The sequence below is a fragment of the Rhipicephalus sanguineus genome, chromosome 6, assembly GCF_013339695.2.
Source record: "Rhipicephalus sanguineus isolate Rsan-2018 chromosome 6, BIME_Rsan_1.4, whole genome shotgun sequence".
Taxonomy (NCBI): Eukaryota; Metazoa; Arthropoda; class Arachnida; order Ixodida; family Ixodidae; genus Rhipicephalus; species Rhipicephalus sanguineus.
The window spans coordinates 166,934,586-166,953,615 of record NC_051181.1 but is presented as its reverse complement, the minus strand read 5'-3'; the positions used below and the strand labels follow the sequence as shown (position 1 = coordinate 166,953,615).

At 44.6% G+C, this 19,030-nt stretch overlaps 1 protein-coding gene across 1 annotated transcript in view; it reads right to left on the bottom strand.

The window, feature by feature from the left end:
- The window catches only part of LOC119397014 (translation initiation factor IF-2), a 50,929-nt gene that overhangs the window by 13,579 nt on the left and 18,320 nt on the right, over positions 1–19,030 (bottom strand). The window contains exon 4 of the mRNA XM_037664432.2: positions 4,847–5,019. Coding sequence (XP_037520360.1) covers positions 4,847–5,019 — 173 coding nt within the window. The remainder of the gene's footprint in view (positions 1–4,846; positions 5,020–19,030) is intronic.

Here is a 19,030-nt window from a genome sequence, read left to right as displayed (position 1 = left end):
TTGTGTTGGCTAGCTAACTTGAAGGACCCTTCAGGTCGCCTCGCACGGTGGAGCCTGAGACTTCAAGAATTTGACATTACTGTCGTGTACAAGTCCGGAAGGAAACACTCCGACGCCGACTGCTTGTCTCGTGCCCCCGTCGACCCACCAACGCCCGACGACCAGGATGATGACAGCTTCTTGGGAGCCATAAGTACCGAAGACTTCGCCGAACGACAGCGAGCCGACCCTGAACTGAAGGGTCTAGTGGAATACCTAGAGGGCAGGACCATCGTTGTCCCAAAAGTATTCAGGCGAGGATTGGCATCATCTTCTTTGAAAAACAACGTCCTCGTAAAGAAGAACTTCTCTCCGGCCCGAGCCAGCTACCTTATCGTTGTACCTTCGGGACTGCGACCAGAAATTTTGCATGCCCTGCACGACGACCCGACGGCTGGACACCTCGGACTTTCCCGAACGCTCGCACGAGTACACGAAAAGTACTACTGGCCGCGCCTTGCCGCCGACGTCACTCGCTACGTAAGGACGTGCCGAGACTGTCAGAGACGGAAGACACCGCCCACAAGACCAGCAGGCTTCCTTCAGCCGATCGAGCCTCCTCGGCGACCATTCCAGCAGATCGGGATGGACCTCCTGGGGCCGTTCCCAACGTCGACTTGCGGAAATAAATGGATCGTCGTGGCTACCGACTACCTCACCCGCTACGCCGAAACAAAAGCCCTGCCCAAAGGCAGTGCCGCTGAGGTAGCCAAGTTCTTCGTTGAGAGCATCGTCCTTCGACACGGCGCCCCAGAGGTTCTCATCACCGACAGAGGTACGGCGTTCACGACTGACCTAACTCAGGCGATCTTGGAATACAGCCACACAAGCCATCGCCGCACCACCGCGTACCACCCACAGACCAACGGCCTCACCGAGCGTCTAAATAAGACCATCGCCGACATGCTGGCCATGTACGTCGACGTCGAACACAAGACGTGGGACGCCATCCTTCCGTACGTGACCTTCGCGTACAACACGGCCGTACAGGAAACGACGCAGATGACGCCATACAAGTTGGTCTACGGACGGAGCCCGGCAACGACGCTCGACGCCATGCTACCAAACGTGACCGACGAGGAAAACATCGACGTGACCACCTACCTACAGCGCGCCGAAGAAGCACGACAGCTCGCCCGCCTACGGATAAAGAACCAGCAGACGACTGACAGCCGCCGCTACAACCTTCAACGACGCCACATGGAATACCAACCCGGTGACCGTGTATGGGTATGGACGCCAATACGACGACGAGGACTTAGTGAGAAGCTTCTTCGACGATACTTCGGACCGTACAGGGTACTTTGACGCCTCGGCGCACTCGACTATGAGGTTGCCCCTGACGGCATTACGAACTCTCAGCGGCGTCGTGCGCGACCTGAAGTCGTCCATGTCGTGCGCCTTAAGCAGTTTTTTGCGCGTTAGCGAGCCTGGGGACTCTATTTTTTCCTTCGTTATTGTAATTTATTTGTGTATGCACTTGTTTTGTTTTGTTTTTTTCTCTTCTATGTTCTTTCATAAGCATCGGGACGATGCTTTTTCAGAGGGGGGCAATGCCACGCCCACTTCTTGTCTTGTTTCGATGTATTCGGGTTTGACCGGCAGGGACGGTTATCAACGCTCGACGCTGTCCGCGAAGTAGTGTTCTAGAAGCGTCGCGATTGTAGTAGATCGGTTTATTAAGATTGCACCCCACACGCGAATGTTCCAGTTTTGTCTAGAGATAACGCCGCCACCAGCGATATTGCTGGAAAGTTCGATAGCGCCTGTATAAAAGCCGACGTGCTTGATCGCTTGTCAGTTGATCGACGGACGACGCCCTGTTCGCCGCTATCATTGTACAGCGTGCATTGCTGTAGTTCTAGTTCTCATTTTCCGGCCACAAATTCGGCCAAATAAACAGTTTCATCCTACAAACGCCGACTGCTGTGTTCGTCGACGTCACGACCACGTGACAATACGTACCAACGCGTCCTGCTCCTCAGCTGAACGCATTTTTGGCACAACCCCAAGGCTTCCTGACCAGTTTTTCAACTCTTCACCAGTACCACCACTGGACGTTGCCGATTATGCCAGGCACCTCAGGAATGCCATTAGAGTCTCCTATTCTGCCGCGCCAACATTCACGTCTATCCTTCATTGGTCGTGCTCTTCATGAATACACACACGTCTTTGTATGGCACGATGCAATCAGACCACCACTGCAACTGCCTTACGACGGACTCTTTAAGGTCATTAAGCGATGCCCCAAGCATTTCGTCCTGCTGCTCAATTGACGTGAAGACAATGTCTCCGTAGACTGCATCAAACCGGCCTTCCTTGACATCGACAGCATTCTTGCAGACGACAAGCCATCCCTGAATACTCAACGAACGCGCTTTGCCACAGCAGAACCTACCAGCTCCTCATAGGAATCGCCTCATAGGGCCTATAAATATTCTTGCTTAGCAGCATCCCCTTCAAAAAGCAAAAATTTGAAGTATGGGACAGGACTTAGTGCTTGTGTCCCCATGAATTCCGATGGCAGATTCAGAGAAACATTATCGGCTTCTTTTTTTAGACATCCCGTTTCAATGGCTGCTTGAAAGAACACACCCCATGCTTCAATGACAGGGCCGACTGCTACATGAGATATTGAGTGCAGCTCTGTGGATCCCACATTATAGTTCTGCTGCTGCAACTGCTGCACAGCCTCTTTTTGTTGAATGGTGCACCAAAAAGAGACTCCAGGCCTGCGCATAACACACAGCGCAGTCACAGTGAAAGCTGGAAGAACAGCCTTTCTAGAGCCCATTGTAAGCTGTCTTGGGGCAACTAATACAAGTACACTTGCAAGGTACCCCCCAAATGCCATAAATTGTCATAATTTTTGTGAAATAGGGAAGCACCCACTACGCCACTATTGGTCATTCTGCAGAGACGTGAGGCACCCGCTACACATCTGCAAAGCATTATGTGCACTTTGTTGATGCTGTGGCTGACGAGAAAGGGCTCAGCCAAGAATTATGGTCAAGCCCTCTGTAATGGGTTGGAAGCATTAAACGACCCATTTGTTATGCAATTCGCATTGTGTGACACCTGGTTGTTATCTTACTGTTCTACCACGCTATATTACATATGTTAACTTAATTCCTTGCCCGACATGACGCCTGTATAGGGTCTTTATGCGAAGGAGTTTCAAGCACTAGCATTGCTCTGTGGTAGAATACTCGACTGCCACACAGAGGGCCAGGGTTCAAATCCCATCCGATCCTTGATATTTTTTTCCTATTATCATTTTTTCTCATTTGCGTGATAGCAGTTACGGACACTGGCGGCAGACAACTATGCCACCAAAATTGGCTGTTGTGGTCTCATAACAGCTTCCGCTGTCAAAAGAACCTCCAAGGAAGAACGTGGTGCACAGTTCTGGTGACCTACCGTGTGAGCTTCTGCAGAAATGATCAACCATACTCAGTTCAGGTTTATGAAAGAAACAATCGCTTCCAAAAGGGAAGTATATTTCGTGCCTGGCACAGCTAACATTAAGAGTGGCACTGTGCATGCAAATTAGCTCAGCAGTGAACAAGACAAGTTCTGCACAGGGTGACCTCGCAAAAAAGAAGAGTTTACAAGCAAGCCATTTAACTAAAATGTGCTCCTCGGTTAGTTGGTACATAGTTGATGAAAAAGAAAGGCACTACAAGAGAACCTGGACATGAAGGACAGGATGGGTGCCAAGCCTCTAAGGTTTACCATGTGCGAGCACTCTTCAAAGAAGGCTGCCAGATCATTTAAATTGGCATGCATTAAAGAGGATTCTCAAGCCATTTTTCATCAAGATGAACACACACCAGCTAGCCCAAATGTCCATTTCGCCATCTCCAAGACCTCGACCCATCTTTAATTGCAAAGTTGGAAACTCAACAAGGGAATGAACAGGCTGCAAAATAGCTGTGTTTAATTGCAAATACGACAGGAAAATGGCAGTTTATAATCAAGTTCTAGATGGTAACGCAATAGATTAATAATAGCTAAGGCAAAGCCTTCACCTTGAGAGTCAATGGCAAGGGAATGTGTACTATAGAAAGGGACATCCTGTAAAGGTTATGGTGCTTCAACTAACAAAGCGTATGCAGTTATTACAAGTTCTTCAAAACACCAATTCTGGCATTGTTTTCTTGAAATGCCATCCCACTTTGTTACTCATCACCACATTTCTGCTATTAGGAAAATGTAATGTAGCTCACTGGCAGACAGACGATTCACCCAATGAGCGGATGTGCCAAGTGGCCTCCAAGTAGGCAAGACTCCAGGTTCCAAGCCTGTATCTACACTGCAGGGGATTCAGCACAGCTTGCTTGACGACACTGCATCCATTGAACTCTTAGACCTTTCTTGAAAGTACTTCTTTTAATTCTAGCAGCACAAACTCGCACAGTGACAGCGAAGGCTGCAGTGATGTGGTGTGTTTTCTATTTTCAAAGATCTGGTGTGCAAAAACAGACACAAGAGAGAGGTCAGGACAACATAATCAGTGTTTGTGTTGTCCCCACTTGGCTCTTGCGTTTGCACGCCCCAGCTTTAAACATGAATCCCTAACAACTAGCTCAGCTTTCTGCCATTCTAATGCATTTTTCATAGGCGTTGCCAGTTGGCAGGTCAGTTTGCCATTCTCCACAAAGTGGTTCACAGGCACGTCTGCATTTCGGAATGGAGTTTCACAGCTGGTACAGATGAAGAACTTTGCCCCCCCCCCTTTAGGAAGGTGAGGAAGCCAGGTCTCTGGCTAGCATTGTACACAATGTATTATGAAACTTAAGCTCACTGCTTCCACGGGTAGCACTGACGCCAAATGCGGCTACAGAACGACTGGCTGCTTTCAAAATCCATGACGCAGTAGTCATTCACACCAAGGAAGAGCGGATACAGCAGGTGAAAATAGATGACAGTCACGCCGCTGGTTCCAGTCGGTGCCAGGCACCAGGTCAAGAACAAAAGCTGCAAAATTCATTCACAAATTGCTTAATATTAACCCTCAAAATGGAGTACCAGCAAAAAATAAAAGAAACCTAAACTGACCATTATTATGGGTGGGTGCCCAGTATATTTCTAACATAATGAACAAAATAGTGAAAAGGCAAAGTGGTGCAATGTAAAAAACTTAGAAAAAAGGAGAAGAGCACTGGCAATCTTTCTGTACTTGTGCATAAAGTTTTACACTGCAGTGCTTTACCCTGATGCGCCAACTTACCAAACAGAGCACCCTGGCATGCCACTGTATTTGTGCCAAGCTGTATGCAGGACAAATGTGACCAATTAGAGAATGCCAACGTCGGGTGCCGTAATACAGCGTTTAATTTGTTTCACAAACTTAACTTAGCTTCATGTAAGAAAACTGAGCATGTACTGTACCCAGATATATTTCCCCGTTTACCCAACATATGGTTGGTTACCAGCACGGTTTCACAAGTGACTACTTATGCACCATACACCTCATCCAGTTTTTGTGGACGCTTCTTGGGTTTTACAAAGCTTTTCATGCAGCATCACTTTCTTTTGCCTCTACGGCATTTTATTATTATAAATTAGGTCTATAACTATTTTCAAGCCATTATTATTAGAGGGTCATTATAAACAGATTTATTGTACATGAGTTTTGATATGGACAATCTTGGGCATCATGCGAAATATTACAAATGACAGCTTTAGGAGTTATACAAAAGAATGTATGCTGTAAAGAAAAAGCAGTTCTGCTTAGCTTAGGTGACATAAATTTGGATTCAACTCGATACTTTCTGGTCTCCACTCTAGTTCTGAATAAGGGTACCATACTTTTCAGTCTCATCATATAACAAATATACAGGCTATAATTATGACACTAACCTTATTAGACATTACAAGACACTGTGTAAGCATGTCCAGAAATTGGGAAAATATTCTATATTTTTACTTGAATCCTCGAACGTGCTTCCTTGCTTTGGGACCCTGACACTACAGCACTCATAAATAAAATAAAAGATGTTTGTCATGAACTTGTATTATCACTATACCACAGCTCCTAATGTACGACTCACTTTAAGGTTGCCGAAAAACTTGCCTTTTTTGAGAAAATACATCCGCCATCTTATATATTCTTGAAGAAGCCCAAAATTCAGATTGTCCAACATTAGTGCACTTGGAAATTATTTCCACAATCGTTCATGTATCACACGCATCTCTAAATGTATTTTTGTTCAGCTGGCTTCAGTGCTTGTAGTGGAAACATAAAATTGGCACAGTGGAACAGAACGACTTGCACTGGATGCCGTGTAAGACTTGCCAAAGTGTGTACGAACATCCATTTTTGAATGAGCCAATCTTCAAGCTACCGAGAGTAAATATGATAGGCGCAATCATAACCTTTCGTTGGTACCTGCAATTCCTCAGATTTAAGCTATTTTATTAGCATTGGTGTAAATATGACCTCGACAGTTATGTAAATATGCTTATATGTCTAATTTATCCTACTGAATCAATGTTAAATATGAACTAATCACAAACATCAAACATAGACTGTACTAACTCGGTTTGTTCATAGACTTTAGGAAGGCGTTTGATTCGGTACGTCATGAAGTACTAACGGTTAAACTTAGCAAATATGGCGTACGTGGTGTGGTTCTTGAGTTAATGAAAGACTATCTATAACCAACCGCCATCAATATGTTTGCATAAACAACAGTGCATCCACTTACTTAAACATAAAAAGAGGAGGGTCAATTCTTGGCCCTCTATTATTCATAATTTACATAAACGACCTGTGTGATATCCCATGTTCTCCCAAGTTAATAATGTATGCAGATGACACCAACATATTCTTCAGCGGCACATCCATTCTAGAGCTTGAACACCAGGTTAATAACTACCTACAAAAGTTGTCCGCCTATCTTAGTTTGAATAAACTGCAACTAAATGTTAGCAAAACGAAATACACTGTATTTGCCCCACCTAATAAGCCGCGTAACTATAGTTCGACTGTTTTATTTGAGGGCAAAGAGATAGAGCACGTTACCAGCCAGAAGTTTCTAGGTGTATGATTTTCTGAAGGCTTGACATGGAACACACATATAGAAAAACTAACGGCAGAACTCAGTAAAACCGTTGGATGTTTATATAAGCTCAGCCCAGTCTTACCAAAATGGTTACAAATACAATTATATTATGCTCTTTTCTACTCTAAAATGACATACGGTATCTTGGTATGGGGTACTACTACACAAACAAACTATCAAAGATTACTAGTTCTTCAAAAAAGAGTTTTGCGAGAGTTAGGTTCTATTTGGTTCTTCCACTCGCCTTGCTGGTTGTGCGACATTTGCTGCTGCCGCCAAGGAAGCCGAAGATGAGAACTTTCATCTGCTGGCACCTTGAGGAAACGACCGCTCTGACATCATCTGGATAGAGACATTTATTCGTTTCTCTTCCTCCTCCTCACTGTCGCTGCACCCCTGGTTTTATTCCCTGTCTCCCCATTCAAACACTCTTACAGTCCAATTGGAATGCAGGAATAACTCTCTCCTCGACTCCCAGTCGGCTGCCGTTGAAAGTACCAGGCCCGGATTCCTCCTCGCCGCATCCTCGCAGGAATCACCACCTCTCGCCCACTCGTATGTCCGCCGCCCGCTCAGCTCCCTTTCGCCCCGGTTCCCGGAATGTTCGGCATCAGGCGTTGACGGGTCGTGGGAAAGCACCTCCGAGTAGGTACTTGCAATGCTGGGCTGACGGGCCATCAATACAATTGGCCCGTGCATCATTGCCTCCATTGCCCAGCTCGGCCACTGTCTCCTGTAAGGCACCATAATTGAACCCCTCGGGAGACGTGAGTCTTCGCGTCCTTTATGACCAGCAGACAGTCGTCGTTCCACCATCCGGAGGCACCGCTTCTGTCTTGGCGTGGGAACGCCGGCCGCGGGGCGGGTAACAATATGAAGGTATTCGCAAACGTACGATGTTCGAACCCAACAGTGAGCATTCGAGCAATACCATGGATACCAATTACCAGGGACTTGATAAACTAAACCACTCTTTGAAAAATACGCAATTCTAACGCTAACAAAACTGTATCACTTCAGACTTGTGCAATGGGTTAAACAAAACAAGCCACAGTGTATTCAGAACCCGCCTGACAATACTCATTATACCATGCGTCAGTAACGCCAGAAAATCCCAGCATTCAGGACAAATTATGGCAAGCAACATGTTCAGTATCAAATACCCACAATGTTAAATCGTTTACACGGTCTCATAGATTTCAATTCCATAACTTCGAACACCATTATCAAGTCCATCCTAATGAACTATGATGTTGAGTATGCTTATTAAAGTTTCTGTGCTTGATTTGTTACATCCTATCTATCAATTTGAGTTGTGTGCCGTAGTTTCTCTTCTTATGCTTTATTTCACATTGTGTATTGATGAAGTTTCTTTTGAGATGAAGCTTTTGTGATGAAATTCTTTTCTTATATATTCCCTGAAATTGTGTAACAAGACTATGCTAACTTTTGTTGTGTTATTGTTTTTATTTCTGAAAACATCTGCGACAGATTGAGATGCTCAGCGGCCTGCGTGCCAAACTGTATTTAGGAGCAGAGGCCCCATGTCAGGCTATATAAGCCTTTAGCCTCTGCTCCTGATCCTGTAAGAATTCAGGACAAATAAACTTCAATTCAATTCAATGTTACCTAAATGTGTGTTTTTGCAAAGCACATATACATATAGCCTGTTTCGTTAATGTTATGTAATAATTTTGACTGCTGCTATTGGACTCACTAACCTGTTCTGTATCTCATGCTTTTCATGTATTGTTTATAATGTGTCATTGCTTGCGCAGTCCTTTTGTGGGAGCCAGTCAAGCTGCTTTAGTGCAGCAGCTTTTACTTCATGCATTCTCAATTCAATTCCAGGGCAGGGACTGCCCATGCCATCTTCACGCCGGTGTTTATTTAGGGTCAGTGTGAATCTGAGGTGAGTGGGTAGTTTGCATCCAAGTTGTCATGGTGGTCATAAAGGCTGGGCACATTTCTTATCTTGCAGGTAATATACCGAGGCCAGCAGGCCTAGTCTTGTCAGCCAATGTGATGTAGCTTTTTCTTTTTCCAAAAGGAGGCCCATACGAGTGAGATATTTGGCAGTTCTTAAGAGTCTAATCTGTGAGGGTTGTTCTCCTATTCAGTTTCATGCAACTATGCCAGTACCAGCTGTCCAGTTCAATTTATTTATCGATTTGAATAAAAATACCTTGACCAAAGGACATTCTACTGTGTATTTACCCACTGCCTTTGTAACCTGCGCATATTTGCATTACTGATAGTTTTCTCTATTTCTATCATTGTCACTGTATTTTTTACCTGTGTTGCTGCCTTATGACACATATAAATGAAATTCAGAGCTGTGAGCCTTTCTGAAATAATAATAATAATAATAATAATAATAATAATAATAATAATAATAATAATAATAATAATAATAATAATATCTGGGGTTTAACGTCCCAAAACCACAATATAATTATGAGAGACGCCGTAGTGGAGGGCTCCGGAAATTTCGACCACCTGGGGTTCTTTAGCATGCACCTAAATCTAAGTACACGGGCCTCAAACATTTTTGCCTCCATCAAAAATGCAGCCGCCGCGGCCGGGATTCGATCCGGTGACCTTCGAAGCCTTTCTAAAATACGGTGTATAGTTACATTAATTATTATGAATATTTTCCAATACAATAATACCCTCTACATAAATGTAGTCATCTGAATACTAAAATCTTCAAAGTATGGTTACGACATTTATTGACCGATAAGTGTGAAAGACCTTGACTGAAAGGCTGGTAATGCCACTTTGAAAGTATGTCGCAGAGGTTGTCTGAACCAATTCAGTTTCACAGCTCTGCTCGAGAACTGTCCTGATATTCTGAACATTGATCCCAAAACAATCGAGAAGAGGGGAACCGACTTGACTCAAAGTCGCCTAACCGAGCTTAGGGAATTCAAGTCGGGCTACCTTCGTCAGCCGTTGCTTGGTTCGTGTACCTTTGTCAACAAAGTGGAAACCATAATTCGCCAGACACTTGACAGCTGTCCGGTGATTGTAGACTTGTTTTGGGTGATATTGGGGCAACGAGAGGAAGATTCTTTGCCTGCTGTCAGCCATGTGGCTCATTGTCAGCTGATCACAGCTAAGGTAATTAATTTTCATGTCATCATGAGGGTACATTTCTATTCAAGACAGAAGAACAGTGAAATGTTGACCTCTGAACGAGTACAGCCAGCGAGAAAGAAGGCAAGGCTACTGTGAGCCATAAGCGTTTCTTGCACCACTGGGCAACGCGCCATAAAGAATGTCAATAAAGTTGGCCACATCCTACTATATCTCATTTTCGTGCTTGCTGCCTTCCCATACAGTGTGAAAAAACAATATTTGGGGAGCAATCCTGCCACGCTACAACAATTGTTATCTTGGATTTTCTTTCTGGAAAACTAGCCACTCGCCACTTTCTTATGAAGAAAGCTGTGTCTTTATGATAACCACAGGTCGTTCTCGACCGGGGTGTACAGGGCGCACGGCGATAACCCCAGGAAATCATGCGAAATAGGCGTTGTTGTCTGGCAGGAAGGCTCCACATACGTTCTTTTTTAGTGGAGATTTCTTAGAGTGAAGAGTCAAGATTTCCATCGAAATGATCTCACGACAGCTATACCACAAGGCTGCATGCAATCTAACCATTGCTGCTATGGTGTTGAGTGCCAACACCCCCAATATGAGACACACCTTAGTGGAGGGAATTGAAAATTTTGACCACCTAGGGTTCTTTAACGTGCACCCAAATCTACATACACGGTCCTCTAGCACTTTCACCTCCGTCGGAAATGCAACCGCCAAGGCCGGAACCCATGTCGTTCGGGTCTGCAGCCAAGCACCGTAACCACTGTACGACAATGGTGGCTTAACACAGGTTGGTGGCATGTGAATATTCATTTGAGCGGACAGCCAGAGTTGTGAGATTGGCATCCTTATTACAGGTCAAATTCGATTATATTTTGGTGTTTATGGAGCAAGGCTTGTGAAAATTTTGCTTTTTGAAGCAGTTGAGGTAACTCAAGAAGTGGCATTCTCGGCTGTTACGAAAGCTGTGAAGACTATAGGGCTCATCAGTGCTGCAGCAGACGATGCATGAACAAAATGGCCCTGCAGCCACAAGAGCTCTCGCGATCGTGTCCCATTTTGGAGAGCAAGCATCTATGGGGAGCTGTGAAACTCGGTTGGTTCTAGCAACGTTGGTCTGAACAGCAACAAGTGCCTCCAACAGGCTGGCTCTCTTTGTCAATGGCATCTCATCATCCTTAGGGTTTAGTAATAGACATCACAGTACTTGTCAGAGAGGGAATCAGCAGGGTAGAGGAATGAGGGTTTTAAGAACTCCTGACAGCAAAATTTTTGGTGGTGATATTTTTACTGTATTTTGTAGCTTTATGTCTGGTAATCCCAAAATTGAATCATAAATGCTCTATTGTGTCGTATAATTAGTGCTAGCATAGTTAATCATTACCAATTTTAGAATCACTTCGAAATGCCCACCTAAATTAATAAAAAACTCGCGCCCCACCCTGAGGGAGCACCTATGATCCCGTGCGCTCAAGCTTTGGTGACACTGAAAGTAGAGTTTTCAAATCGGGGCCCCACGCACAGTAAAAAATGAAACAATGTGGGTGCTTCGGTATGAGTTAAGCCTGCTAAGCATTCACTAGAGTGTCAAGAGCGTGTCACCTCAGGGAAAAAGAAATTAATTCCTGGCAGTCAGAGCCACCTTGAAAGCAGCCCGACAACAGCCGCCTCATCCAGTGCGCTGGCGACCTGGACGACTTGGACTTGAGCTCGAGGTGCCTCACGGGCTTGTTTGCCGATGGGGCTTGCAGTACTATACTATGCCTACGGATACTGGTTTGACGAATTCCCCTATACCAATGGCCGTCCACGCTCACACTCCACTGCGTCACCACGCATGCACCCCAATGACCTTGCTGCTTAGGCTCCAGTGTGCAACAGCAGCGATGTCAATGCAGATAGTTGCTGAGTTAAAGCCAGACACAGGGAACACGGTCGTCAGTGGGCATGGATGCACAACTAGAATGAAGTCCTTACGCAATATTTTCTTCGTCCCACAGGTCAGTTGCTTTTCCCAGCTTGCATACTCCTGCTTTAAATCTGACGATAGATTTTCAATCGTGCTTCCATGCCCTGGAGCTGTTGTGTGACCTTTTTGTTCGTTGCTTTTAATGTTGTGTGGTGACATTGAATGTAACCCTGGTCCTCAAAAAGATCAGCAATCTGAGGCACTTGCTGAACTTTTGAAGACAGTGCGTGACCTAAATCAACGGTCGATACGAATGGAGGAAAAAGTCCATGCTAGACACTGTTTCGGAGCTAAAATCACAAAAAAAGTCAATGTATACCGCGATATCTGATATTAGGGTGAGGCTAGAGGGCGCAGAAACCCAGACAACCCACATCGACAAATAGCCAAGTGAAATGGGTGAACTTTGTGAAACAGTCGACTACATTGTAAAAGAGTGTGCTACTATGCGCGCGGTTAGACGATGCCGAAGATCGCTCTCGTCGTAATAATCTACTTTTCTATAACATACCAGATATCGCTACAGAAACAGCGCCTGAATCAGAGGAGAAAGTTCTTAACTTGCTTACAAACAAATTAGCACTCAGTGTTGGACAAGAATACATATCCCACGCACGTTGGATTGGTAGATTTTCACCGAATAGGGCACGCCCACTCATTTTCAACTTTGAATCTCACAAAAGCAAAGAGCAAATCCTATCGAAACATACAGAGTTAAAAGATAGCAGCATTGCAGTTAGTGAGGACTACTGCACAGCAACACATCAGGCAAGGACAAACTTATCGACTATGCAAAATCTCTGAATGTACCCGTCAAGCTAAGATATAAGAAACTACAAATCAATGGCAAGTACTATGCCTACAGGGCCAACTAAGACAGTGTGTATGAAATGACAGTGTCAGCGGTTCCAGCGGGGCTTCAACCCAATATTAAAGGTCTGGCTGTGCGCTTTCGGCTGCACACAAATAGGAAAACGCGAGGGGCAAGTGTTCTGTTAAGAAAACAAAAATATCGGTGTTGTTTACTAATATTCGTAGTTATTTATCAAAGAGCAATGGAAATTTTTAGACGTCATGATTTTGCAAGGTGAGGGACACACGTGCTGGGAATATGATGTAAGGGGGCGATAAAAGTTTGTTGAGCTATAGCTCGGGTCACTCTAAGTTTGTGAAAAGAAGTGTTGCGTATGCGTGCATGTTAAACAGCCGTCAAAAGTCATGTGACCACGTAGTAGCGCGAAGTTTGAAAAAGCAAGTAGACAGACTCAGGGACAGCGCTTACCCTGACGCCCTGCTCACTTCTCTGGCTGAGAGGCTCTTGAAAAGCCTCAACAAGAAGCACAAGACGGACGTAGGTCTAAAAGAGAATCCCAGGGAGAGACCTATAGTTCTTCCCTATGTGCACGGTGATTTCGCATGGACTAAAAAAAAAGATCGCTACAGTCGAACCCCCTTATAACGATCCCACATATAACGATCTATCGGCTATAACGACCATATTTGGGTGCACTTACGATTTTCCTATGCTAACCCTTGAAGCTGCGTCCAGATATAGCGAACATTTTTCAAAGCCTCCTACTTTTACAACGAACACTTGAGACGCGGTCGCGGTCAAAATATGGCGCATACGAAGCGAAAAAAGTTAAAACAGGCCTTCTAAATTGCGAGAGAGGGGCGCGCGCTCGCGCGTGCGCCGCTCCAGTTTACTCGCGACTAAGATATCCCTGATTGGCGAGCACCGCACGCAGATTTCGGACGCTACGAGCGAGGTCGCTCACTTTCCAGCCTTTTTCTTCAGTGGCAGAATGGCAGTGAGAAAAAAAAAAAAAAAAAAGGAGGCAGCATGAAGCCTTGCGGTCAGCTTTCACACGGTAACCTTTCCTGACACCGTTCTCTGCAGCTGCGACCGTTTGCGATGAACCAAACAATGCCTTGGAACGCAAGAAGGCATAAATGCAAGAAGTGATAACCGCGATAACTTTCCATCGCAAAAAGGTTCACTGCGTCCCTAAACTCGCCGACGCCACAATGTGCCGCAAAAAGTCGTCCGTCTTTTCGGTAACGGCAGAGACCGGTCGATCGGTGATTACGACTTCCGCGCGATTGCGGCGATGCCTTCGCGGATAAGCATCAGAAAAGAGCGAAGGCGAGGTGGCGGCCGTCGATGAACGTGCCGTTATGCCTTATAGCCGACAACCTTATCACAGACATCTTTAGATATCTGCTCGGCTGCGCGTGTGGCGTACACCGTACACTGCGGATCGACGGCGGTACGAGCGCGCCATGCTTAGCCATGCTGTCGTTCGCAAGTTTGCCACCTCCGCGTCGTGCGAGACCGCTTTAAAGTGCGCGTCGCTTTGTAGAAACGAAAGTAGCTCGCTGTTGTTGAGCGGTGCGGGCACCGAGAAACGTCGATGCACTGACAGCGAGCGTATACTGCGTGTTTGACTGGGTGACAAATGAAGTGCGCCGTGCATCGTCGTGCAGGGCCGCGAAAGCATCGCGGAGACGTAGTGCGCGTTGCTTGGAAAATGCTTGTTTTCGCCGCGTTGAACGAAGAGGCTAGTCGCCGCATCCGTGCACGATCCGGAGTGAAGCAAGCACGAAGAACGTACAAACGCGCTGCACGCAACTAGCCAGGAACGATCGGCTCCACGTCGCGGTACCGAGCTTCGGTGAAACGGTGTCAACTCATTGCAAAGGCGGTGAATTCACTCGTGAGCACGCAGCGGGCGTCGCTTCACGACGCGAAAAGGCTTAGCTTGTCACCGAAGGGGTTGTTAGCACTTTAATAAAAGTGCACAAAGCAAAAAAAAAAAAAACGGCTTGGCCGCAAAGCGCACGTTTTTAAAGGCGAGTCTATATACAACGAACTACAGTAGACTCTCGTTAAACGGAACCTGAAGGGACCAAGAAAATGTGTTCCATTTAACAGGAGTTCCGTTTACTGAGAGATGAACAGGAGTGCAGAATCCAAGTATGAAACCAATTATATTAGATGCAGTTGTTCCGTTTAAGCAGCAGTTCCATTTAACAGATTTCCGTTTACTGAGAGTCTACTGTACTGATATAACGACCACTTTTCGTGACACTTTCGAGTTCGTTATAAACGGGTTCGACTGTATTAGGTATGGCATTCCCATGACTTTCACGGTGCCTAACAAACTAATTTCACTTTGTCACCAAGTCAATGGCTACAATCAGAGAGAAAATCATTAATGCTCTGTTAACCATGCGCAAAAGTGTTTGTACCGTGTGAAAAAGATGTTGTATATGGTGTTCCTGTATCATGCGGAAGACGGTACATTGGACAAACTGGATTAACTCGCGTTTATGCGAGCATAATTACAACAACAAGCACATTTGTCACCCTGGTAACTTAGCTGCCCATTGCAACAGGTGCCAGATCTCGACGGCACCACAGTGGTATCGCGTTCTAAAGACACGAGAGATTATCGAAGCCTTTACGATGCGCGACGTTGGCGAAGACGCGTGTTAGTGTGCCATCGATACATCTGGCCGACGATCAAGTGTCATTTTTAAAGGAATTTAGATATTATACATGCACAGATTTGATGTGTGACACAGATAATTGTTCTCCTGTTGTGTGCTTAGCGCAGGCTACCTGTCCATCTTTCTTTCACCCAGTATATATGTGTGATGTTTCTATCAAATAAACAGTTGTTAGTTCGTGCTCGTGTATGTACTACCTGTTGTCTTTCGTGTGTCTTTGTGTTCAAACAGCACGTTGCAAGTGTCAAACATGTACAACCAACTAGCCCCTACCATGGCCCTTCTACTGGCTGTTAACAAGTGTTATGAGTAGAGCTGTGCGAATAGCAAAATTTTGGGTGCAAAGCAAATTCGAATAATAAAGATTGAGTGCGAATCGAATAATTTTCGAATATTTCTCAAACATTTTTCGAATACTTCGAAGTGAAATTACAGAAAACAGTTGCAGAGAATCCCTAAGTATGTTCTCATGAGACAGCAACATGAAAGTGTTTCTTTTTGCTAGGTTGATGAAGAGCTGGTGGGGTGGTGTTTCATAGTTGTCTTATCAAGAATAAGGCAATGTAGAGGCCGAATTGTATTTATGTACATGATTTGGTGCAACCAAAGTGTTGCTGACAACACTTTACACGTGACAGGCAAAGATGCCATTTTCTCCGCCTCTCCTCCTCTTTCAACTTCTGTGGAAGCCCAACTGATGTGGCGGACAAGGGTGTGCTCCCTTCAAATCTGGAGTTCCAAATCTGCCTTGTAGACGTCGATATATAAGAACATCTGAAATTTTGGATGCTAAAAAGCTTCGGCTTCTGATTTTTTGGACTTCCTGCCCAAATTTCAGGTCCAAAACACCATTAATTGAGCCCCTACCTCTGCCACATCTTTCATCTCCATGTTGGAACCAGCGTTTTCTTGAGTTAATACATTTGCGACCGTAGCAGAGCTTGAAAGGCAGCTTTGCCGCAATACCGGGGTGTGATGAGGTGAAGCATATTGAAAATCTAGGGACCACTTCCAATCGGACGTTGACTGTGTCTTGGCCAAGTTCGACCATAACGGAGCTTGAAAGGCAGCTTTGCCGCAATACCGGGGTGTGATGAGGTGAAGCATATTGAAAATCTAGGGACCACTTCCAATCGGACGACTGCCTCTTGGCAAAGTTCGACCGTAACGGAGCTTGAAAGGCAGCTTTGCCGCAATACGGGGGTGTGATGAGGTGAAGCATATTGAAAATCTAGGGACCACTTCCAATCGGACGTTGACTGTGTTTTGGCAAAGTTCGACCGTAACGGAGCTTAAAAGGCAGCTTTGCCGCAATACGAGAATGTAATGAGGTGAAGCATATTGAAAATCTGAAGGGGTCACTTTAAATCGGACGTTGACTGTTTTGGGGAAGTTCGAATAGTTCGAATAGTAAAATTCCAGCGCGAATCGAATCGAATAGCAAACACTATTCGAAAATATTCGAAATTTTGAATATTCGCACACCCCTAGTTATGAGCGCTTTTCCATCCCAATAAATTGTGACATTGAATCAATATGGTGTTGCCTGTGCGTTAATTTAAAAAAAATTGTCATTGGAGTCTCTTACCGCGCACCATCAAGTGTTCCGTCATTTTGCAGCGGCCTGTACGACTGCCTCAACCAGGTGACAGATCAGCTTCTGGCAGCAGAGATCACTGTCATGAGTGACTTCAATTTCCCCAGTACTATATGTTGGTCAGAATCATGTCCATTTCCGTATCCTTTTTCATCCGAAGCTAACCGTTACTTTGAATCATGTGCTGATTTCAACTTGCATCAGATCGTCAGTTCGCCTACACGTGTAACAAAAACTACGTCATCGCTCTTAGACTTGGTTCTCACGTCATCTACTGATCATCTCTCTTCTGTAGTCCACTCACCAGGACTAAGTGATCACAATATTCTACATTTTTCTATCACTCTATCAATGTCGCCATCATCTAACCATTTTAAAGCTATTAGAGATTATAGGAGAGCGAACTTTGCTGCTATCAACAGTGAGCTTGCAACATTTTTAGATCAGTTTTTCACTAACTTTGACAACCGTCCATTAGAAGTGAACTGGAGAATGTCTAAGACTAAAATAAGTAAACAGTATAATCAATTCATCCCTATTAAGCAGCTTTTTTCAAAAACAAGGCACCATGATATAACAGATCACTAAATCGTCTTTCTAACAAAAAAAAACTTCTTTTTCACATTGCAAAGCATTTGCAATGTCAACATAAATAGAATGCTTATAAAAATGCTGCTTCCGCTTATTTAGCGACATTAAAAACCACTAAGTCTTCATTTTTCAACACTACACTTCCAAACATGCTAAAAAGTAACCCAAAGGGCTTCTGGAAGGTATGTCGATGTAATGATGCACAAAACATATCCCTAACCACACCTAATGGTGACCCTGTCAACAATGCGCAACCATTCTCAACAATACATTCATCCAGACATTTTCATCCTCAAAGCCCGGTAATGAACATGTGACACCTACTAATTTTCCTTCAATGAACCCTATTATTTTTTACTCCACTGGCATAAAAAAAAAATGATTAGAAACTTAAAGCTTTTAGCTCGTCTTGTGGAGCAGATGCTATCACCTCAAAATTTTTGAAAAATTCCATTGAGCATTGCTCCATCATTCTGGAACACATTTTTGCACAATCACTTCAGTCTGCCTCATTACCTCAGGATTGGAAGATAGGAAAGGTTTTGCCAATCTCTAAATTCGGCGGAACTCATATTCCGATTAATTATCGACCAATATCTTTAACTTCCATACCATGCAAAATAATGGAGCACGTTATTTTCACTCATCTGGTTAACTTCCTTGAAGATAATAATTTGTTTTCTAGCTTTAAACAAGGATTTCACAAATCTTTCTCTTGTGAAACCCAGCTGCTTTCATTTATGCATGATTTGCACACTTACCTTGATTCTGGCTTTTCTACTGACTGCATATTTCTTGACTTCTCTACAGCCTTTGACAAAGTTAACCATCTGCTTCTTTTGCATAAACTAAACGCACTAAATATAGACCCTACAATTGTCAACTGGATTCGGCCATTTCTTCTATCTCTGCTTCAATTTGTCACCATTAATGATAGCATGTCTAATATGGTCCCTGTTGAATCCAGCGTTTTTTCAGGGGTCCATTCTAGGACACTAAAGAGCAAAACGATTTTTCTCGCATTAGTAAAGTAGTCTTCCACGATACCAAAAACACCACACTTGCTGCGAGAAGATGCTTAATAGGCGAGAAAATGCGCAAAAAGAAAATACAGGTGGCGACGCCACCTTGGAATTCCCGCACCAT